The 20,681-nt window shown below is 38.7% G+C and overlaps 1 protein-coding gene across 4 annotated transcripts in view; it reads left to right on the forward strand.

Moving 5' to 3' along the window:
- Positions 1 to 5,626: 5,626 nt before the first annotated feature.
- The window catches only part of LOC131078866 (uncharacterized), a 226,354-nt gene continuing 211,299 nt past the window's right edge, over positions 5,627 to 20,681 (forward strand). For 2 of the 4 annotated variants that reach the window (XM_058016693.2, XM_058016694.2), the window contains exons 1-2: positions 5,627 to 5,781; positions 5,937 to 6,114. In XM_058016693.2, the coding sequence (XP_057872676.2) occupies positions 5,983 to 6,114 (132 nt within the window). In that variant the 5' untranslated portion in view covers positions 5,627 to 5,781; positions 5,937 to 5,982. The other 2 variants (XM_058016695.2, XM_058016696.2) reach the window with 2 other exon arrangements.

Consider the following 20,681-nt stretch of genomic DNA (forward strand, 5'->3'; position numbering starts at 1 on the left):
GTCTCTTTAAACCAGCTGAAAGAACCTCTAGCGTTCCTATTGATTACTTTTGGCCTAAACAATTCCAATCCCTTCCTCCGCGAAGTGATCATCTTTTCAAATCTTATCAAAAATGGAAAACAGATATGATCCTATCTTTAAGTGAACCTAGAACACCCAAACTTGATATTCCTATCGTTCTTGAGAAGGAAGTTCTTCCTTTGAAAGATAAAACTAATGTCTTTCCTCAAGAAGATTCCCAACCCATCCCTATGGATGTGACTATGTCTATGCCTAATAAACCTTCTAAAAGTAGACCTATACCTCCTCGTCATGATGGACTTGGTCTTCTTCCTAAACCAAATATTCCTCCTTTATATGGAGCAGTTCCTCCTCCTTCTTTTTATAGAGAGAAGAGACCTTCTTCTTCTCCTATTATTCAGCCTAAGAGACCACAACCTAAACACCCAAGTGGTAAGGATGAGAACATTCCTCCTCCTCAATCTTCTCCACTTCCTACTAAGACTAGATGAAATCATTCTGCACGCGAACATCGACGAAAACATCGTCTTAGAGCTCAAGTAGCTGCTTCTCAAACTTTACAATCTCCAAAAACACCTTCAACAAGCATTATTCCATTTTCTCCCAAATCTCCTAAACATAAGATGCATGATGGTCTTGATCCTGTACGGGTTAAAGACCCTATTTTTATAAATCTTGATGATGATATAGATGAAAATGTTATTCATGATGAAAATGTTACTCCTCTTGCTTCTGATAGTGAATATGAACTTGTTGATATTGATAACCATTTATCTAACGAATTTTCTAAAGCACTTATCCTAGCTCCTAGACAAGAACAACGTGGCTTGGAACATGAACATAGCCCTTGTTTGGACCTTGTGATAGCTCCATCTGCTGTGTTGGATGTTCCTCCTCTAGCGTGTTCCCTGCCTTCCCGAAACATTGATCAGCAAGATCGGGGGGTAGATGACGTGCTAGACTAGTTACATTAGCATAGAAGATTCTCTCCTCCTCTCTTGTGTTACTTCTTCTATATGTTATTCTCATTCTTCTATTTGTTGTCCTTAGTGTTGTCTACTTGAGGACGATGCAAAGCATTGAGATCTCTTTTGGTCTCTCTCATGTTAACTCAAAAGACACATGTGTTCCCTTCTTCTAGGTGACTTTCCTTGATTGGGGAATGAAGAACAATTATGCATACATACATATGATATATATACATGACTTATCATACAGCATACTGACCCCGAGGAAAGCAAAGTCACCTCGTGCTTTGTGTTTTGTGTCTATTATCCTTGGGTTTATCTCACACTTGGGGGCTAAATCTTTGCGATAACGTGCTCCTTTCCTTTCTCATTTCTTATGTGTATCACTACGTTAAAACAATCACCCCCGTTGAGGCGTGTGCGATCGCTTTAATGTAGGGGGGCATACACCCTGTCTATCCCTTCAGGATACTTGAAAATTTCTTGGCGAACTTAGCTTTGCCTTGAAAATTTTTGGTATTTCTCTTGCATGACTCATAGTGAGAGAACCTTACTACTAACAGTCATGGTTCTCCCTCGTGATCTTCCCTTTTACTTTGTCAATCGAAGTCGTAAGATCCTTAGTCCACTGGGGGCTTGGTGTGTCTTGCCTCCTTGACGTGGTGAAAGTCTTTCAATGTTGTTTCCTTGTACTTTACCGGAAGTATGAGCATACATACTCCCGCTAAAGTGGGGGCTAAATGTAGCGTCCTAAAATTGCGACACTTGCAATTTTGACTGCATTTCGGTCTTCACGATGGCGACGCAACACCGAACCTGAATGGAGACCCCGAAACCTGTCCACGACACTAAAAACTGCATTTTCAAGCACCCTGGCCTGAACCTCCTTTGCACCCTGCTGTCCCGGGAGGTGGGACCAGAGCGCCCAGCGCCCTGGTCCTTCAGGACCAGGGCGCCCAGCGCCCTAGTCCCTGGCCCTATTTTGGGCCCGGTCTCCTATGGGACTTCGGGTCTTTTTGTTTGCAAAGTGGAAATTAATATTTCCTGGTTGGCCTAAGGTCGGGAAAATCAGTCTTTTAACCCTAATTGGCAAGTATATAAACTACATTTTCCTCTCTCATTTGGCATGATGGAAAAAGCGTGGAAACTCTACTCAAGCATTCAAGCATTCAAGCATTCAAGCAATTGATCATTTCAAGTCTACATGTGAACTAGTAGGAATAAAGGAAGGAACATCATGATTTATCTCAAATTTAATTTTTTATAGGTATTTGATGGAGGATATGACTTATGTTAACATTAAGAATATTCTTGATTATAGTATGTTTGATAAGCAATTTCCTTGATATCAAACTATCACAATGATAAACAGGAAATCATCTATCTATCTATAAATGTAGGGTAAAATATTTTTTTATGAAATGTACAAGCTAGTAAATATGCATAAGTAAATTAAAAAATTTCTCATTAGCATCATTTTTTGGAGATCCAAGTGATTTGTTATTCTATTCTATATTTGATCCATTTTTTTTCAATCATACTATTTATAACGGGTGACTATCGCCCTTATAAACTATCTGGGGAGCAAACCTAGAAAGGATAGCTCACCCGTTGCCTAATTTTTTTATTGATCATTACTATATGTAGTAGCATGTCTATTTTTGTATTTTAAACAAGACAAAAAATTATTATTCCTATTCCCATGAAAATATATGTTGATCTCCTTTCTACCAATCATTGGACTGTATTTTATATTTATAAGGAATATTATATGATCTTTGGCAAATGAGAAAAAAATAATATTATGTTCTTTCTTTGCACCAAAAATGAAGTTGATTACTAAGTTACTAACTATATTGTTTCTTCTATGGCGAGGTTATGCCTTCAAAACATATGGTGCAAGTGCTATTACATGGATGGTGCAATACTTTAATAAGAAGACTATCTTATATGTGTCTTTGAATCAAATGGACAAAATATGAATGTAGCTCTTGAAGAATCAATATGGCCTTGAAGATTTATTGAAGAATTCCATTTGGATACATATGAAAGTACCATATTACTTGAAGTTACTTTACTCTTTCTAGAGAATATCATTTCTAAAGATCAAAATGAACATTGAAGATCATGGGCACCTCACTCAAGTGAAAGCATTCTATAATAAAGACACCTTGAAGATCATGAGCACCTCACTCAAGTGAAATCGTTCTATAATAAAGACACTTTGAAGATCATGGGCACATACTATATATTATAATTTTAGCCATCACTTTTAAATCCTCTATGCAGTGATTGGCTTTGAGGTGATGCCATTAAGGGGGAGTGTACATGACACCACCTAGTGGCTAAATCCTAGATTTAAGACCTAACAGGCATAAGACCTTTAGGCATTATATGCTCCAAATTCAAATAATGCTTGGCCTTAGGTGATGCCATTGAGGGGGAGTGTGCATGTCAATGACACCACCTAGTGGCTAAATCCTTTATTTTTTAAGTCCTACGGGCACAGTATCGTAAGTCCTACGGGCAAAATTTTTTTTAAGTCCTACGGGCACAGTATCGTAAGACCTACAGGCATATTTTTTTTAAGTCCTACGAGCACAGTATCGTAAGACCTACGGGCATATTGTAAATTCTTCTCCTTGTAAAACTTCCACTTGTAAAAGCATTGTATTAAGACCTACGAGCACTATGTAATGAACCTGGGGAGAGGCTAATTTGAGGAGACCGCGGCTCCAATATAATTTTTAAGAGCTCATAACTTTTAATGAACACTGGGATTATAAATTATGACAAGATGACTTTCATGTAGTTCGGAATGCATGATCTTCATGTTGGCATATATTTATGTCCCTGTTTATCACCGTCAAAGAAGACCTACGTTATTGGGGTGCTTCATTTTTTCTTTTATGGAAATTGACATGTGATCTCCTATTAACATTAAGGGGGAGTGTTAGAACATAATGTTATTAGGGATCACATCCTTATAACATTTATATATAATGTTCTAATATAAGGTTATAAAACCTTATATATTATATACTTTATAAGCATATCCCATTTGAAATAATTATAATCTAATAACTATTAGATTATTAATTATTTGAGTGGGGGTTATTGAAAAGGTGTGACTAGTGAAGTCACCCTTCCTCCTATATTTAAGGAGGTTCTCTCTCATTTGAGAGGCATGTGAATTTGGAGCTTTATTGTGAGTTGTATCACTATGCATATGAGGTATTATTGGCCATGTGGAAGTATTGGAGGAGTGTCCCCAGGTTCATGTCTATTTTATTATAGACTATATTTGTAAGTGTTTTAATTAAATGATGCTTTATGGGTTTTTTACCCGAAAGGGTTTTCCCCATGTATATCTTGTGTACTGTGTACATTTTGCATGTATGTTTCATATTTCATTTACTTTATAATCTTGTTTATAATGATTAGTATCCTAAGATCCTAATTTCTAACACAAGAACATTAATACATGCCCTTGATAATTTCTATAGAGTAGTGGGGATGTAAGTTATACAAGCAAGACCCAAATCACGATTTTCTCCAACAACAGAAAAAAAGATCAACATAAGTTCTGCTTCGAAAAAAAAATCTTGAAATACTAAGTACAAATACCTTGAATTTGACTCCAACAACAAGCTTAACTAAGAGGATTGTAGAAAAAAGAGAACTTTGGCAAGTTGGGAAGTTTTATATGCTCCCTAAAATAGATCCAGAGAGGGAGAGATGAGACTGAAAAATCATTTAGATTCTTTTGAGCCTTTAGTGCCTCCAATGGTGCTATATGGGTGTGATTTTTGGGCTAACACTACTTTAGACTCTAAGTGGAACAAATTGAGAGAGTTCAAAAGAGTTTGATGACAAGCAAGTTCAAAATAAAAAAAGGTTCAGTTTCATGTGAGATTATGCTATGTGAGATTGGGGCTACACCTACTAAAATGATTGCAATGGTGTGTCACATAAATTATTTAAAAGGAATTGAACAATTGGAAGCTAGTAGGTGGTCCAAGGTTTTTTAGTGACATTACGAGCAAACACAAAAGGTCATGGATGAAACAAAACAATAAATGGATGAGAAAATAGAATATTTATTTGAATGTCTGTCCAACAAATAGCAAATAGATAAAATATTTTGTTTTAGATAAGTTCCACAAACACATGTGGGGTAAAGTGCTAGGAAGAAAAATATAAGTATTATCTTAAAGAGTTCAATCTCACATGTGACCATACAAAAAAAAACAAACGTACATAGCAAATAATATTCTGTGGAGAGCAAAAAATCAACTCCAATATGAAATGAGAAGGTGTAAAAGACTTAAAGAAGAATATGAAGAAAGGGTGTGTATTTTTTGTAATATTAGAGTAGCAGAATTAAAAAAAACACTTTACTATAAAATGTAATACCTTCAAGGACATCAAAGACAACATGCCAATTTAATATGCCAATTTAATGACAACTATTTCTTGACACAATTTATTGTAAAAAGAGACCGTTGAAAAGATACACCCAATGTTTAGCATTTATTTCAATAGGAAACAGAAATTGAATATCCTATAGACTATTTTTAACCTCCTAAATGTTTTTTAGTCTATGAAATAATAATAATAACGCCCAAAAGCTTCAAATTTTTTCCAAATTGAATTAAATCAGTCTCTCCCGAATCAAAAGCCGAACATCTTACCGTTAAGCGTACATCAACCCTCACATTCGTTTTGAAAGAGAGAGTGAGAGTGAGAGCGAGAGCATTAAAACGTAATCCAAATTGATTCGAAAAATAATGTATGTTTCTCAAAGCCTTCCCACCATGGTTTTGGTTTCTTGTGTAATTTAAATTTAAGAACAGAAAAGAACGAGTAAAAAATTGCATGGGCAGGCACGTTCTAGAAATTTTGAGTTGTAAAGAGAGAAATCTTAATCCTGTTTTTTTCTCACAGTTTCGAAAGCCATTATAGGTCAGTATTGATTGTCAAATTGTGAAAGATGGAGATGGATCAGCAGAGTCCTTACAAAATAGAGATGTATCCTGACAAGGCCTTGGAACTTGTGAAACACGGAGCTTCCTTGCTTTTGCTCAATGTTCCTCCTTCCACAAACTTTGGCATCGATACCCAGGTAATATTCCATCCTATTTACTCTTTACCCTTCATATTTTGAAATTCCTCATCTAGACCTTCTTGCATGTTTTATTATTACAATTTCAGCTCATTGATTAAGGAGGAATTCAGGGAACAACTCTGCATATAGTAATTTCGAGTGGGTGTGGTCCAATTATTGGTGGGTAGCTTTGCGAACATAATATTGATCCCATTATTAATGCGAGACCTTAGAACCTCGAGTAAAACATGTTAATTAATTTTTCCTCTTTCAGGATAGGGTGTGAACTAAGCTATATAATAAATTTCAATATCTGGAATTATATATGCCCTTGTCATGGAGTTCAAGGATTTGATTACCAACCCCGACTAAATGATAAATAGACTTATACAGCTTCCCACCTCAAGCGTAGGAATACAATCTCCTACAAGTATATCCACACGATTCCCATTTGACAGCTTAGCCCAGCTAGGCCTAGCTTATAGCTATACCGAGTTTATGTTAATGGCAGATGATTGGCGATTGACCAGTCACCAAGAAACTTCCGTATAAGGTCAAGGACCTTGATTCTGTTCCGATACCTACCTCTTATGGACTCTATTTCATATATATTAGAGCTGTACCCTTGTATATTATTTCCTGGAGTTTGACTTAAAATGGAGTTGTTTACTGCTATATCTGATAAATCATACATAAAATAATAATATACATGACAAGGCATACGAGATAAGGCAGTAAAATATATCTTTATTCGCACATGCAATTATTACAGAGAAGAAGACCAGAGATGGTTGGCCAAGGATTACAATTGATCCTATTCCCTCCTACCTTCCTTGGTGGTACACAACATATTTAAAGGACCCGATGGTTGCCGAGAGGAACACAACCATCAACCAACTAACACATTAACTACTTGAGAGTGACAACCCACTTAATACAAACAATTAATAATTGGTAGATAACAAATATTATCAAATATAACGATAGGCATTTTATGCCGACTACATCATCCCCCTAAAAGAAAAAGTCGTCTTCCAGACGACAAGTAAACATCAAGTAATATTTGGGAAGACTAATGACAGACAATGACTTGGGCTGGACAACCCCAACTTGTAGTGTCCCTGCCAAATCAAATGGGGGTTTGGGGGCAACGCCCCCCATGTGAGGTCGAGGAGCAGCTCCCCCATCGCCAAACCCAAATTAAGACCTTCAGAATCACACGAAACTCCATGGTGCACATCATTTTTTCTGTTTTTCAAAGACGCCATAAGCAGTACTGATGAAGCCAGAGAAGAGCTATAACCAACATATGCGACATGTTGTGAGGAAACCACTTTGCCGTACCACTAAAAAAAATGTTGTTGAGTGGTGAAAGCGTTTAGCATCTGCCAATGATTGCATACGACAACCCAAGGAAGTCGCACGAGCTTTTGAAAGTTCCTAACAAGTTGTGTGATGGGAAAGATTATGCCAAGCCATACAATGTCACAATGAAAGTATCGTACGTGTCTGTTGATACGAGTCTGTACTCCAAAAATTTGATGGTGCCGTACGGAAATGAAATGTTGGTACTGTTGTACGTGATGAAGATTCCGTACGAGTATGGAATTTTGGTACTTGCGTACAAGAATGACATGTTGGTGCTATCGTACGGGATGAATGGACCTGCGATGTTGTACAAAATGAGGGATACGATGCCGTACGGGGTGTATACTTGAAAGCCCTACGACACAACCCAATGACCGTTGTGAGGTCCGTATAGTTACTCCACAAATATGCCATATGGTTACTCCACAAATATGCTGTACGGTGCTGAAAAAGACTTGTACGGTTACTCCCCAAATATGTCGTACAGGTACTCCACAAATATGTCGTACGGTGTTGAAAAAGACCCATACGGTTACTCCACAAATATGCTGCACGGTGATACATTAGAAAGGTCGTATTATGATAGTGTTGCCACACAAGTTGCTTTGTACGGACCAAGGTCGTACTTTTGGAGAGAAAAAGATTTGTCATGCCCGTATACTTGTCAACTGATGTCATACTCTTGGAAGTGGTACCCGTATGTGGGATGGAGTTTGTGCCAATAGTGCTCTTACGGCCAAGGTTGTTCCAGATGATGAATACTAAGAGGGGGGGGTGAATTAGTATACCAAAAAATATTGAACTCAAACACTTAAACAGTTTAGCAGTAAACCGGTATAACAGTTTTACTAACAAACTGGTTAACACAAATGCAAACCAAACAACAAATAAGGCATTCACCCATAGAAGCACAATCACCATAACACAAGAGATTTTGACGTGGAAACCCAAATGGGAAAAACCACGGTGAGATGAAACTCACAAGTAACTATCTGCAGAATAGTAACCACACTGGTTAAGGTTAGACCGGTTAAGGTCATACAATGTTCTTCACTAGAACAGATTCTGTTAGGAATCTCAATCTCTGTTAGGAGATAAGTCCGATTAAAGACTGTTGTCCTCATTTTTGGAAACAAAAATGAAAGACCACTACATTAAAATTTTTGTGAAAAAATGAAATTTTTTATTCTATGGCACGCTTCTCGAGGCATAATTTTGACGAATCCTTGGACTGGCTTAATCCTCAGTCTATCCTCGAACTACGTTTCGAATTTCGTCAAATTCTGGGTTCGTTTGCTATGTCTTTCCTTCAATTTCGGGTTTTAAAACCTCGATTGTAGGTGGAGAATTTTCTTCAAACTGCAAGTTTTAATGATATTCATTGTTTTGGTTGTTGTAGGGGAATTTTTAGCTTATTACATGTGCATTTTTATTAAAAGATGTTACTTGCAATTTGTTTTAAATTTCCCTTACTTGTTTTTGTCTTTTTTATTGTTTTTTGGTCTTGTGTAGTTAAAATAGGGATTTTTTGGCTCAACTACAAGTAAACTTGTAGTTTGGTCAAAAAACCCCTACTTTAATGGTTTTTGCATGTAATAGGGATTTTAAATCCCCATTACATATGTGCAAGTCTTTCTTACTTGTTGTAGGGATTTTATTTCCCTTTTACAAGTAATTAAAACTTGCAGTCCTCTCCAAAAATCCCGATTTTGCCTTGCAAGTGGAAAAAATAAAATTAAAACTTGCAGTTTGCTCCAAAAATCCCGATTTTGCCTTGCAAGTGGAAAAAGTAAATTTTAAACTTGTTGTTTGTCTAAAACATCCCGATTTTGGCTTGTAAATTGAAAAAGTGAAATTCAAACTTGTTATTTCCTCCCCAAAACCCAATTTTCATTGTTTCATGGCAATTCGAACTTGTTGTTTGTCTCCCAAAACCCGATTTGCAAGAAAAACGGATTTGTTGAAGATGTCAAAGCGATTTTTTGTGGAGATTTGTTGGAGATGCAAGGCATTTAGGATTCTATCCTATTCTCATGCATTTACAAACACATTTTACGCCATTTAGGGTTTATCATTACTGGTTTTTTGAGCTAAATCAGCTAACACGTGGTTCCTTCAATCCACATTTTGGGCGTTTTTCACTCCACAAATCTGCATTCTCCTAAATCGTTTTCCCTTCTCTCACCTAGGCGTGGAGTTTGGGATAAGATTTAAGCTATTTAATGATCCATCAATGATGCATTGAATACCACGTTTTTCCTCCACGTGATTCCTTTGGCTGCAAATTGGAAGGGTTTAATGCCACGAATCTTTGACAAGATGAATCGTTTTTGCTTTCCATGCTAAAGCGTTGGGATTTGAGGAAGATTTGACCTCTTCTTGTGCCTCCAAGTTTGCATTTTGCTGCCACGTTTTCCATATAAGACATTCTTGCAAAAACGTGTGAAGGGTTTGGCATTATGGATTGCTTTATTGATTGATTTTGCTTCTTCATTCCAAGAATTGTTGCATTATTGGAGAAGCATTTTGCATTTTCAAGAAAGGTATGTTCTCTTTCCTTTCTTTCCTTCATTTTGTTATTTTCTTGTTTTCTTGTTTTTCTTTCTCTATGTTTTGTAATTATGTGTAGTTCTTCCCCCAAAAATCGGTTTTTGTGAGAGGATTCTTCCCTTGGTATGCAATTTTTGAATTGCATTGTTCTTCCCTAAATTTTCCCTCTTTACTTGTATTCGAGATTTTTAATCCCAATTACAAATTCGCTAGAAATTCTCGTTCTTCCCCTACGGTTAAGGAATTTAACCATTTTTGGTTAAAATTCCAAGTTGAAAAGTCTGAAATACCCCTCCCTTGCAAATTTGGGTTTTAAAAACTGGATTACATGTTGAAGAGTTCTTCCCATTTTCATGAAAATGACTTTCCCGGATTTTCCCATTTCTATCCATTCATGTTCCCCATATCCGTACTTTCCATTTCCGTCATTTTCCGCAAGTCAAAATCTCATTCTTCGTCCATTTCTCCATTTTCGAATTTACAAGTGTACTTGTATTCGGGTTTTAAAACCCCGATTGCATGTATGTCCTTTCCAACTTGTATACTTGCGAAAATTCTCTCAAGATCCGAATTGGTCAAAGTCAAGTTTTTCCCCTTTCTACATATTTCCCCTCTTCCTCTCACAAAATCGTAAAGTTCAAGGATCATAGTTTTACCCATTTGGAGAAGGAAGAATGATATTTGCAGCTGACTATGATGTTGCCTTAACCCTTTTAAGTCTTCATCCCAGTATTCCAGGTTCACAATCAATGACAGATTTGCCGGCATCTCCAACTCCAAAGAAAATGAAATACAAATATGAGAAATATCAGAATGAGGTTGCACCTTCCCAGGTTTCTTCTCCTTTGGATTGCATCAGAGACACGAAGATAGGGCACATTGATATGGCAAAATTCGTCAACAAGGTAGAAGATCCACTGGATGATAACTTGCAGCGGCTGTTGGACAGCCATATCCATCATGCATCTTCCTTCCCGGTGGCTGCCCTAGAACCTGAGTTTGTTCTTGCATGCGCCCATCATTTTGACAAGGAATCAAGAGTCATCAAAAATGATGATGGTGAAGCTATAATTCGTCTCGATGCGGATACAATCGAGAAGGTCTTCAGAATACCTCCTGCACCAGTTTATATGGAAATCTCCAAAGAAAGTGCAGCAGAGTATTATGTGAAAAGGGAAAAAGATTGCAAGTGACACATCAATAGGTGGATCCAAGAACCACGACCTTCCTTCTCAAGGTGGGCAAAGTTGTATCGCTGTGATTTCAAATGGGAGATAGGAGACACCATCACTCTTCTTAGCAGGATGATGGGCCTTGAGCATTCCAATGTCTTTGAGCCATGGATGTATCAATTCATTATGTTCATACAACAGTCACATCACATTTCACGGGGAGAAGTCATCAGTGATGCCTTGTGCGAATAACTTGCAGTAGTTCCTACCACCATGACCTTCTTCATGAATTCTTATTTGGTATATTTAGCAGCATCACTTAGACACTTTCCAGGTCTTTCTACTAAGGGTGATCGCTCGCTTATACTAGTTTGGGAATATTATGACCAGTTGCCATTGAGACCTAGTAGACTGCATTTTAGAAGGGTCCAAGATGCGTTCTTCGGATATTTCATGTGTCAGTTTGACAGAAATCTCAGGAACAAAAGCGTATCAGATGAGGCATGGGTCAAGGTGTCTGAGTATGGGTGTTTGTTTCTGCAATTTCCCACTTTCACCTATATGAGGATAGGATGCTATGATGGTCAGCCATACATGCTCCCGAGATACCCAACCGATAAGATAATTCTTATGGAGTTGGGAAGACAGATCATGGCTGTTCACACTTTTCGGTCTGCTAAGCACAAGGTTGGAATGGGGATCTCTACCACAAACCTATTGAAAATTGGCCGATACTCCCTTGTCACATCTGTGAAGGCTAAGGCCATGGAAACTGAATTGCAGGAAATCAAGCTCAAAAGGTTTAAACCTAGAGCTGATTTCGATTATAGGGGTATGAAGGAGAAAATCAAGAATTCCTTTGTGCATGTTCATCGCATTGAAGACATCTGGGTAGACCTCCGCACAGAAGCCGAAGTCCTCAAGATGGATTACTGCAGGCTCACTGTTGAGCAAATTGTTGATTTGAACTTGGTGGATATCCCACAAGGGATGATTGATGACGGGCATATACTTGATCCTGAATACACTTCACGGAGGGTTGAGGAAGCTCCACTTCCTTTGATTCAATGGTTGCACAAGGAGTGCATATCCATCCTTGACAGATTTCAGCCTATCTTGGCCAACACCAACTCATGGCTGAAAAGTAATGCTGTTAGACTTATCAAAATCAAGGTTGGTAGAGAAGATGATTCTACGGGGCCTCTTGGACGGAAATCTGAGATTCATATTGACAACAAGGAGGGTGCTTCATCTTCGGGCACAAGGATCAAGTTACGAGTCAGTCGTGCAGTAGTGCTTCCTCCTGAGGAGACGACTGTTCGTGGGAAGGAAAAATCACGATTCCATGTTCAGGTGATCGATCTGAATAATCCAGAAGAGGGGCAGCAATCTGATGATGCTCCTAAGTCTCCAGTTTCAGACTTGCCTCATGAGGTCATTCCTCCAGTTTCCATTGAGATGCCTCTTTCTCCTCTTGATTTGCTCGTGGATGAGTCTCCTCAGAATGCAATTCCCATTTCAGCATACGAGCCATCTCCTGATCATCAACAAGAAAGTGTGTTGAAAGTTCCTGAGAATATTCCTACTTGCATTCAGTTATCAGAAATTGATACTTCTACTTCTGGTTTTGAAGAATTCATGAGGCAATTTTCATGCCCATTGGTAACTGAGCAAACCGTGGTCGCTGTCCAAACAGATATTCCTCCCAGGATGACCACGGTGATTCAAATAGAAATTGCTTCTCCTTTGCCAACGGCTGCTACTGGAAGAGAGTTGATGACTTTGCCTCCATGGCTTAGTTCTTTCACCCCGAAAAGGAAGAAGCAAGAGATCTCACCTGATGCCTTTGACTATCAGCAACTGAAACAGTCCAGATCTAAAGTTGCTAAGAAGGCCAAGACTATCTCTAGAGTAACGATTGACAGTAACAAGATGAAAGTAGTTGAAATTGTGGAACCTATTGCAGATAAGCCACTTGATGAAATGTCAGCTGCTTATTATAAGGTTACGAGGATAGAGTTGGGCAAGCAAACTCATGAGGTCATTAAACATGATGCTCAGTTTTCTGTTGCTTCATTGGTGCAAAGATGTGATGATCTTCTAGCGAAGAAAGACAAACTAGAAGAGGAAAACCGACAGCTTATGACAGCCATTCATAAAATCACAAAACCTGCTGCTGAAAGGAGTAACTCCATAGGTTCTTCTGGTTCCCAAGAATCGATTCGTGGAGTGCAAAGGGCTGCTCAAAAAGTACAAGCATTGGATTCCTGGGTTGATCAGCTTCATGATCAATGTGTACAAGTAATGAAAGACATTTTTCAAATAATGTCTAAATTGGAAACTGTTGAGGAGAAACTAGATCAAACTTCTAATACTTTCAAAAGGAATCTGGAAAGTGTTGAAGAAAGTTTGACATATGGTGTACCATGCCCCAACAACAGCTGAGTGTTCTACAGGAGCACGCCATCATCTCTTTCAGGGTTATGTACTTGGAATTTGAAGAACTCCTGGAAAACAAGACCCTTGTTCTTAAATCCCCAATTGAGGAGATCGGTGATGCAAAGAGATTTCGGGGCGAAGATTACCGAGATATTGTCTCACATTGTGAAAGGGCCTCTTGCAACATAGTAAGTCAGGATGGAGAGTTGATTCCAGAAGAAGTTCTTGCTGATTTACAAATGAGGATTCATCATGAATGGAGGAGCGAACAATTCTCGGCAGCTTCGATTCAAGCATTGATGAAACACCAAGCCTTTCTGCATGAAATCCAATCTATCCTAGATAAAAACAATTCTGCGCTCTTCCGCTGTCACGACACTATTGTGAAGACCATGGTTGTTGCCAAGAACACCCATGAACCGAATCCTGAGGAACTACAAGCGAGCATCCAGAAATTTCGAGGATTTGTGTCTTCACAAAATGCAACTTAAGTGTTTTTCAACACTTAGTTGAATTATCCCTCTTTTGTAATCTTTAGTTGTAATTTAGTTTTGACAAGTTGCATGTAAAAGTATTTTTTGTAAAAAGCAAGTTACACATTACTTGCACTTTTGTAATTACATGTAAGGCAACTACAAGTTGTGTCCGATTAGGACTGTAGTTGGAATAAGTCTTAGTTAGTTGGAGTAACTCTTAGTTAGTTAATGAAGTCTCAGTTAGTTATTGAATGAGTCTTGGTGGTTGAGAGAATCTCTCAAGTTAGTTAGGATCCTCCCACCTTTTTCTCAAGGCTCCTCTTTTATAAATACTTGAGGAGTTCATTGTAATTGATATCTTTTGGGAAAGCAAGCAAAAACTCTGCCAAATTTGCAGCAAGAAGTCTTTGAGCTTATGTATGTGAATTGAAGGTTTTGAAGAATAATAAAGAAGGATTACTCAAGTTTTGAGTCTTTGAGCTACAAGTTTGAGTTTGATTCTTTTTATTTATTCTATGCAAAGTGTTTCTAAAGGAGCTTAGTCCAATCTGATTTGAAGTCTTTGAGCTGCAAGTAGAGAAGATTAATTAAAATAGGAAATCTCTAGAAGGAGCAGCAAGTCTTTGAGCTTGCGTCTATTCTTGAGTAAAAATTATTGTTTGATAAGAAATAGCAGCAAGTCTTTGAGCTTGCATTAGTTCTTATCTTTGTGTTGAAAGAATAGATTATTCCAGTCTTTGAGCTGTTATCTTTTATTCGTTGTAAAGATTTAGTATAGCAAAGGGTAGATAGGACTTCCAATAGTCAAGTCTTTGAGCTTGATATTGCCGTCCCGTCCCGAAGGAAGTGACGGAAGTCTTTGCGCTTTCAGGAAACTTCATTTCCTTTCTCTTATTTCACTTGAAAGAGGTTACTGGTGTTATTCAATCGCTATCCTTTTCTGTGAAGAGAAAAGGATATTGTCTTTCTTGAAAAAAGAAGAAAGATTGCTGTCCCATCCCATTTTATTTTCCAAGTTGTAGTTAGATAGGGGGAGCCTTCCCTTAATTAGGAGAGTTTTTACTCGTGTGCTGTGGTTGAAACCACAATTTTGTACATTTCCCCAAGTGTACAAAATTTTCAACCAACAAAGACTACCTTTTGAGAGGATTTCAGATCCACAATTGTGAACCACCTTGTTAGAGGATTTACAAAGGCTTTGCCAGGCCTACCCGGTTAAGGGTTTCAGACTTGTCGAAGATGTGAGTAATCAACAAGTGAGTGATCTAAATACTAGCACAGTATGCTTGGTTAGATCTTTGATAGCACATTGTTAATGCATTTCAACATTACTTCAGTCTTCAAAATCTCCACACTCTGTTTCTTCACACAGACCTAATCTTCTTTTGTGATCGCACATGCAAAAACCTCATCAACCACCTAAAACCCTAACTACATCTAAAACCCTAGACATGATGTCCTTATAAAGGAATATGATTTCATGTCGGTCCAATAGGATTACATTGCAAGTTTCTAAGTTCAGTGCATCTGGACACATTTGGTAACACGACACAGAATCACCGCCAAAGTGTCGGTGGATGATAACTCATCACAAAAATAATACCGGTTGGTAACTCATCACAGAGTAATACCGGTTCATACATTTACCTATTACCGGTTCACATATTTTACCGATTACCGGTTTGTCAAAATGAAGACTGGGAAAAATGATAACAACCGCTTTGGGATCCTCGAACCGCTTGGGTCTTCATACCGCTTGAGATCGGTAAACACTTTCTGCAAAACATCGATAGTCTAAAGACTATAATACACAATACCAGTTGGAACAAATACCGGTTGAGCATAACTCATACATACAAAAAGTGATCTCAAAGCAAGTGTGTGTCCATCAATGACAATCACAACATCATCATCAAAAATGCCAACAATCTCCCCCTTTGGCATTGATGGCAACACTTAGGAAAAATTTTGACATCTAAGTGTTTTACAACAAAAATATGCCATAATCAAAATTACTCCCCTTAAGCATATACACTATCCCTTTTGCAGAAAATACAATGTATACTACTCCCTTAAAGAGATAACATGAAAGTATACATAGCATTCACCAAAATTTTAAATACAAAAATACTACTCCCCCTTGCCAACAATGACAAAGTTTTGCAGAATAACCCCTGTTTCTCATTATCATTAATATAATAAATGTTTTATGACAATAATGAGTGAAACTTATCAAAAACCGATTTAAAATCCTGCATGAAGGTCTTCATGGATAAGAACCATGACTCAAGCAATGAGGTAGCAACCTCACTTTCCGTTTGCATCTGGGATACTTGTTCCTCCATGGCGTCCAAGGTACTCATCTCTTGAGTGACCGTTAAGGCATCCAGATTGAGATAGCATTTCTAAAGTATTTGCAGTCTTGGTAGTAGAATCAGTTGAAGTTCCTGCAAATCTCGGGTCCGATTGCTGATCTCCAACTCTATTCTGGCAGTCTGGAGTTGAAACAGGTGAACGGTTTGCCCATATGTGGTGAAGGAATCATAGGGCATCTTGAAGGTGCTTATATATGCCTGCAAATCAGATTGCAGTTTGTCTTTCTGAGCAAGCACATTATCACAGAATAGATGGGGTTGGCTTATCTTACTGAGCAGTAATTTCCCCTCATCCATAGCATCTCTTATGTCCTTCTGTGCTTTCTAAAGTTCAGACCGAAGCTCGTTTAATTTCTTCACTAAGGCAGTGTTCAGTGCCTTTTGATGCTTCTTTTGTGCATTGGCTTTTGCAACATCTTCCAGGCATTGCACTTGGTCCTCTACAACTGTGCATAAAAGTTTCAGTTGGGCCAGAGAGGAATCGGTACTGGGGAGGTTGGTACCGGGAATCAAACTGGTAAGAGTTTCCACCGTAGTTTGAATAACATCTTGCTCCTTCTTCCTCCTTAGCGCGTCTAGTCGCTCTTGGGCAAGCTTAATGCTTTGGAGCAGCTCCGTTTCATTTGCAGATTGGAGGTCAATGGGACTGGTAATGTCAGCCGGTTTGGCTTGACTACCGGTTGCCTTTGGGGTCTCCACTTGTGTGCTCTTTGCCACTTCCTCCTTCTCTTTGGCTCTTTGCTTTTCCTCTTCAGCCTTCTTTTGCTCCTCTGCTTCTTTCTTTCTCTTTTCTTCTTCCTTCTTTCTATCTTCTTCTTTCCGCTTCTCTTCTTCTTTTTTCTTCTCCTCTTCCTGTTTCTTCTTCTCCTCTTCCTTTTTCCTCTTCTCCTCTTCCTGTTTCCTTTTCTCTTCTTCTTTTCTCTTCTCCTCTTCCTGTTTCTTCTTCTCCTCTTCCTTTTTCTTCTCCTCCTCTTCCTGTTTCTTCTCCTCCTCTTCTTGTTTCATTTTCTCCTCTTCCTTTTTCTTCTTCTCCTCTTCCTCTTTCTTCTTCTCCTCTTCCTCTTTATTCCTTTTCTCTTTCTCCGCTTGCACTTTATCAGTCTTTTCTTTGTCCACTCTCTCTTTGTTAGCCTTTTCCTTTGCTGCATCCGAAGTGACATTTTCACCATCCAAAGCATCAACGTCAATTGTGTCCATTTGTTTATTGACTGGTTCTCCTTCACTGTCATACACCTCATCCGGTTTTCCAGTTTCCGGTTCTTGCTCAGCCTTCTTGTTGGCTTCAGACACTTGGTGAAGCCTTTTAGAGCGGCTTTGGCATGCGAGTGGGTATCTTTTACCACTTCAGGGACTTTCCCTTCCAATAACAAGAGCCTTCTTCTTCTCATGAAGAAGAGGCCTTTGTACTTTTCCATAACTTCATAAAGTTATGAATTTGACACATCAGGAAAATATTGTGCAAAAATTTCTTCTCTTATTTCATGTTCCTTTTCTATGGCAATGCACCATTTGTTATCTAAAGAATTATATAAAGAATCCGGTATCACAGATCTAATTTCTGATGGTGACCGGTCATTAATACATAAATATTGGATAACTTCTTGTTCAACTTCCTCCTTTTCATTGTCATTAAAATCATCAAAATGATCTATTAAATCACTTAGCACTTTTCTCCTAATATTCTTGTTAGTTCTTTGACAATGTGTCAAAGGTTTGTAAGAGGAAATGTCTATATTTACCGGTGCTGATGATGCCGGTTCATTGCTGGTTGTCTTTGTCTTCTTCCTTGTTTGCCTAGTCTTTTTAGGCTGTACCTCAGGTTCTGTATCCTCAAAATCTGATGAGGTGTTCTTAGTTTTCCGCTTCCTTTCAAAGACCTTGGCAGGTGCAACTTCTGGTTTCTTCTTTGCTGCTGACCGCTTGGTCACTTTAGGACTTGCTGAAGTAACCAGTGCCGATACCGATGGCACTGCTTTTCCTTTCTTCACTGAAGGTTCTTCAACCGGTGTTATCCTCTCTAAATAGGTGCCGGTTCTCTTCTTCTTAGGATCAAGAGGTGAGGCAAGTAAGTAGGGTAGAGGCATACCCATCTAGCATGTCATACATTACCTCATATCCCATGGGCTCCACTTCTTCTTTTCTAGGCTCAACCGCCTCCATTATGCACTCATCTACTCTGATGATAAAGCAAATGTCCTCTTCATACTTCTTGACAATATCACTAGATATTCTCATCCTCTGGCTCATCTTGCGTTTGAACTCATCAAAGTATTTGTTCAGGACTTTAGGATAACCGGTTCCTACCGCTTGAAGACTCTCTCTGATTTGCTTGGTAACCGGTTGGTCAGCAGACCATTGTATATCACCGACTCCTGGGAAATAGCCTTGAAAGTAGAAAAACAATCCTACCAATAGTTGTCCAAATTTAAATCTTAAGGCATTGTTCTGTTTAATAGACTTCAGGTTCACCAGAAGTTGCCTTTGCATACAGGTGCATAAATCAAACGAGGCATCTTCCATGATCATCTTGTAGGCGGCATTTACTGCTGCAGCAGAGACAGAGTTAATTCTACTAGCATAGAACGTCCAGTATCCTATCACCATACAAGCATACTTGACTAGATCGTCCTTGATGGTATTGACGGTCATTTCCCGTTGATTGCTTACAGAACCGGTGAGCTTGGTCATTTCCGTCTTAATGACTTTTCTTAGGGCTGGCACATCTCCAACGTTACAGAAACCGGTGATGACATGAATCGCTTCCGGTGTGATGTCATGTGTCCGCTCAAGATACATTTTGTCACCGTGCACTCTACTTAGAATGATGCGGATGTGATCTTTTGTAAATTCTTTAAGAAAATAGACCGCATTGTGAAGTTTCTTTCTTTCCAAGATGCTGTATTCCGGTTTGATCTTCTTGTCCTTTCCGCAGAATAAACTTAACTGAGAATGGATCACTAGAGATCCTAGGTCTTCTATTTTGCAATCAATATAATCTGAAATACCTTCCTCAACTATAACACCAGCGGGTATCTGGGATAGGGCATTGTATTTCGCCTTCCGTTGGATGAAATCTACTGAATCATCAGGTGCACTAGAACTAGAGTGCAATGCAGAAGCCATGATACAGGGATAAACAAGAATTTCGATAAATACCTTCAGAAATCCGTAGTTTAGGGTTTGCAACTTCAGCTTCGCCACACACTACTTCGGTTGCTGGATTGCCGCTTTGTGTTCTTCACCTGATTGATTGATATTATCTCCGGATTCTTCTTTCAAAGTTTTTGAAATCTCTCTGAATCGTAAAACAAATCGCCTTTGGTTGCTCTGCACTTGAGAATTTCTTCGCTCGCAAATTGATAAGTGAAAATGACTTGAAAATCCCTTTTAAACGAATTCTTCACCTACCATAATAAATGCTCCACCATTAGGGTGTAAACCCTAATTTGCCTTTTCCTGTTTCCGGTCTTCTGCCAATTGACAGGTATCACATATCGGTGCAAACCGGGGGTTCGAAACATTTCACCGATTTGCTCCCCCTAAGCTTTTCTGAAACTTAGTTTGCCGGTTCAACGACTTCCACACTAGGTGTAGAAACCGGTTCTTCTTGTGACACTTCTTCAGGTTTCTTCTTCCATGTTGTCTTCATATCTGCTTGAACAGTTTCAACATCAATCTTTCCTTCCAGAGTGACCGGTATATCATCTGATATGTTCTTTCTCATTTTGCAAGTTCTGGCAGGGTGTCCTGGTTTGTTGCAATGATAGCATACCACTCCAGGTGTTCTCCATGGTCCATTGTTCATTCTACCATTCTTCCTCCTGCATGTTGCAGCAGTGTGACCGCTACCATGGCAAATCAAACAGGTTGCTCTCCAATCGGTTGCTGCTTGATAGCCACCACCACCCGACTGATGGTCATAGGCATTATACCGGTTTGGATTCCGGTTCATAGAGAATTCAGGAAAAACTCCTTGACTCCTTTGAGGATATCTTCCAGTGTTTTGTATAACAGTCCTGCATTCAAATGCTCTATGCCCAAACTTGTTGCATGCATAACAGTTACCATTGAATCTATTGGATCTAGGCTTATTGTTTAGAAAGTAGGGAAAATTATTGTAAGCCTTACTTCTACATACATTGGCAGTGTGTCCTTCCTTGAGACAATTAAAACAAACAGGTTTGAACTTTTGCTTACCTTTATCC

The sequence above is a fragment of the Cryptomeria japonica genome, chromosome 2 (assembly GCF_030272615.1).
Source record: "Cryptomeria japonica chromosome 2, Sugi_1.0, whole genome shotgun sequence".
In the NCBI taxonomy this organism is placed as follows: Eukaryota; Viridiplantae; Streptophyta; class Pinopsida; order Cupressales; family Cupressaceae; genus Cryptomeria; species Cryptomeria japonica.